The sequence below is a fragment of the Armigeres subalbatus genome, unplaced genomic scaffold (genome assembly GCF_024139115.2).
Source record: "Armigeres subalbatus isolate Guangzhou_Male unplaced genomic scaffold, GZ_Asu_2 Contig2011, whole genome shotgun sequence".
Lineage (NCBI taxonomy): Eukaryota > Metazoa > Arthropoda > Insecta > Diptera > Culicidae > Armigeres > Armigeres subalbatus.
Genome location: NW_026942849.1, coordinates 24,078 through 27,718, shown reverse-complemented (window position 1 = coordinate 27,718; position 3,641 = coordinate 24,078). Strand labels below are relative to the sequence as shown.

The 3,641-nt window shown below is 35.5% G+C and overlaps 1 protein-coding gene across 1 annotated transcript; it reads right to left on the bottom strand.

Annotated features, from left to right (window-relative positions):
• Positions 1-307: 307 nt before the first annotated feature.
• LOC134203632 (protein artichoke-like) lies at positions 308-3,058 on the bottom strand. Its single transcript, XM_062678518.1, is given in 2 exon segments — positions 308-2,177; positions 2,180-3,058. Coding segments are annotated over 2 exon segments (2,016 nt in total). The 5' UTR covers positions 3,021-3,058; the 3' UTR covers positions 308-1,002.
• Positions 3,059-3,641: the final 583 nt, after the last annotated feature.

Genomic DNA, 3,641 nt, shown 5'->3' with positions numbered 1-3,641 from the left:
ATAGGTTCGCAGCACTTGGCTGAAACATCTTTTTATAATAATGTTTATTTTAGTGATTTTTTCTTTCTAATAATAAATTCATCACGTAATGAATCACTTTTAAAAATAAATGTATTTCTAAATACGTTTCACTACACCTTTCCCTTTGATTTTTTTTAAAGTTAGGTAAATAGTTATTACTTATTACTGTTATAAATTATACCTTTAAATTAAAGTAACAAAACCCTTCCCAGATATATATATATATATATATATATATATATATATATATATATATATATATATATATATATATATAATGCTTTATTGTTTTACTAAACAATTTTGTCATAAAGATAATTTTTAATAATTTTTCATTAGCATTGCAGTGATAAAAAAAATTAAAAAAACATTGGACTAAATCTTTTAATTCAAAATGGGATAAATTAGTATTCATCTCATAAACATTCAAATCAAATTCTTAACTACAAAAATTATCTACAATACTCTACAAATGATTTGTTTATCGGCTTTATCGATCATTTCTACTCATTTAATTTCTACTGGTAGTGATTGGATTCATCATAACTCTAAACAAAATTAATAAGAAAAATCTCAATTTCAGTAAAATAAAGATAAAATTATTTCAGCGTTTTCCCTTCTTCCTTAAAAATGTTCCTTAAAAGACTAATAAAAACCTTCAATTTAATTCTTTTGCTTTTGCATAATATCACATTATCGCTCAAAATTTGAATTATTTTTTTGTCAGCAGATCAAAAAAAAATATATATATATACGTATACGAGAAAGACAAAAAAAGTTTCAAACAAAACATGATAAGTGTACTAAGTACATTTGCGAGAGCTACCATTCTAAATTTAAATTTCAATCAAACTTTAATACTAAAAAAATAACAAGAGAAATTGTTAAACTGAACAACAGCGAAAGTAAATAACTTAAAGGAAAAGGATAAAACAAGCTCCGGGTATTAATTTTGATGGAGATTTCTTTTGCTATAAACAGTCAGAGAAACATTCTAGTTGCTATACCGTGCACATATTTCCACAATTTTGGGATTGAGGAAGCTACCAGCAACAGAAGACTAGCTTTGTTAGCAAAACCTCCCGATATTTGGGTCAATCTCCGTGGTTTTTGTGCTGTTTCTACCTCTGTAGACGCTCTGCTGTTGCTTCTTCTCCTTAAATTTTCGGATAACTTGTCGTCTTTACAACCTTTTTCCAATTCCGTCACTCGATTGATATGGGCTTCTAAACGGTTCAGCGTGGTACCATCGAGTGTCTGACTGCCCAGACAAAGTGTTTGCAGATGGCTTAGTTGTTCCGGAAAGGGGCTAAACGACTTCAGAGGATTGTTGTTCAAGTTGAGGTATTTCAGTCGTGGCATGTGACGCAGTCCGCCGGCTTCAACGATTTCTATGGCGTTGTGTTCAAGATTCAACTCTAGTAGCTTTGGCAACAAAGCAAAGGTCTTATTATTTAATTGTGTGAATCCACAGAATGCACAACTCAAGTAACGCAACGACCTGCTTAGAATAAAATTTTTGTTGTAGCTAGCCAAGTTTCTGTTCCCATCTAGTTTGAGGGTCTCCAAGTTATCGAGGTGCTGAAATGCAGTGAGGGATACAAACTCCAGCTCATTGTTCGATAAGTTAATGAAGGTTACTGCTGGATTATTTATGAAAAATGATTCATGCAGAGCCTTAATATTGTTTTCTTGAAGATATATGATTTTCAAGCTAGGTAGTTTCGCAAATGAGGTGTCGTATAGAGCAGTTATAGAGCAGTTTTGCATGGATAAAACTTCTAATGAATTACTTATTAGAAAAATCTGCGCTTCTCTTAAATTAAACCTATGATTATTGTCAAATAACAATTGCTTCGCAGTGCGATAGTCGACGAGGTAATCCAGTTCGATGAAAACGATGTCCTTGTTGGATAAGTCTATGATTCCATTGTTGGTAACAGGGTGATCGGGTTTCTTTCTGTAAACTGCACGTCCGTGTTCACTCGGCAGGAGGTACTCAAATTGGTGAAAGAAATCCTTGTCGGAGTAGCAGTCCTTGCGTAGATGTCTTATTTTATACATCAAAGTCACCTCTTGTGTATGTGCGTATGGTTGCAACAAGTTTTGGTCAATGCACAGCTGTTCCAATTTTGGCAATTTTATGAGAAGCTCAGAATCTTTCTGATTTCATTATCATCCAATAGTATTGTTTTGAAGTTCTGGCCTTCCAGTAGTTGTAGCTCTTCCAGATGAGTAATTCGATTTCCTCGAACATTCAAGGACTCCAGAGCTGGAAGATTTTCAGTGTATATAACTCCTTCTATTGAACAGTTTTGAACGCTCAGTCGTTTCAGTGATCCGGATGTTATGTATAAAAACTTCAACTGACGGTTACCATCGAGTATCAGGGATTTCATATGGCTAAGGGAATCTATTGCGTCATTGTTAATTTGCTCGATTGGATTATTCTTCAGTGAGATCTCCGAAATCCTGGGCATGCCGGCAAACGTGTTTCGATCCAGATAGAAGGTGTTGCAATTGTCGCAATGGAAAATCGATATTCTTTCACTTCTCAGCTTTACTTGATTAAGATCCAGTTTGACGTTTAGACTTAAGTCTAATATTGAAAGAGAGTCTATGTGTCGTAGGTTGCTTTCTTCGTTAAAGGCGATCAGTTCGTTGTCAGCCAACACGATTTTGTCCAACCGGGAGTTGTGGGCAAATGAATCGGGATGGATGTATTCGAGAGAATTTTTTCTCAACTCTAGCGACGTTAGATGGGGCAATTTCGACAGCGATGACTTATAGATGGAGTGTACTCCGCAACTATTGCATATGTATGAGGACAATTCGTCGTGTGAAAGCAAAACTTGATTTTTGGGAAATTCAAACTCTGTCTGGTTGCTCATGTCCAGTTCGCGAAGGTTTGGATATTTGGCATACATTGTTTCGTCTGTAATGGGGTTGTCCGTTTTGATGCTTTCTATGATGTTGTATGACGTGGTGTTTCTCAACATGAAAATACCAATGATGGCCAATATTGAAGGAGGACGCATCATCTGAAAATAATAAAAAGAACAAATGATAATCTTCTCCAGTAAAATGTAAGTGATTGTTTTTATCAAAACAAGTCATCTCAGCCGGGATATTTGATCAACGATTCCCAGACAACACAAGATCGTATATGATGTCACATAAGATGCTAAAGTGGAGGCCATAAAGGTACTTCCCCATACAATATGTACGTATATCGCCTCCACCTTACCATCTTATGTTGCATCATATACGATTTTGTGTTGACTGGGTTATTTTCACTGAAAAACACGGACTGTGATGCTTATCCTTTTTAATTCAGTAATGTCTGCATGTGTTAAAATAAGGGAAGATCTATTGATTATGTAACGCAAAACCCGACCATTTCCTCCTTATGTCACACTTTCTGTATGAAGCATCCACAATTGTTGTATGGATCGCCCCTCAAAGCGTTACGTTATTTATGGATGTTTTCTAAGTGTTTTTAGGGGCAGCAGGGACTATGTCCAAGGGCTTGACGATCCCTCCCCAGGCCATCTGCGAGTTGTGGCGCCTGCCTAGGATGTGGTGAGGTTTGACAGTGGGCCCTGTTAAATCTCTATAAA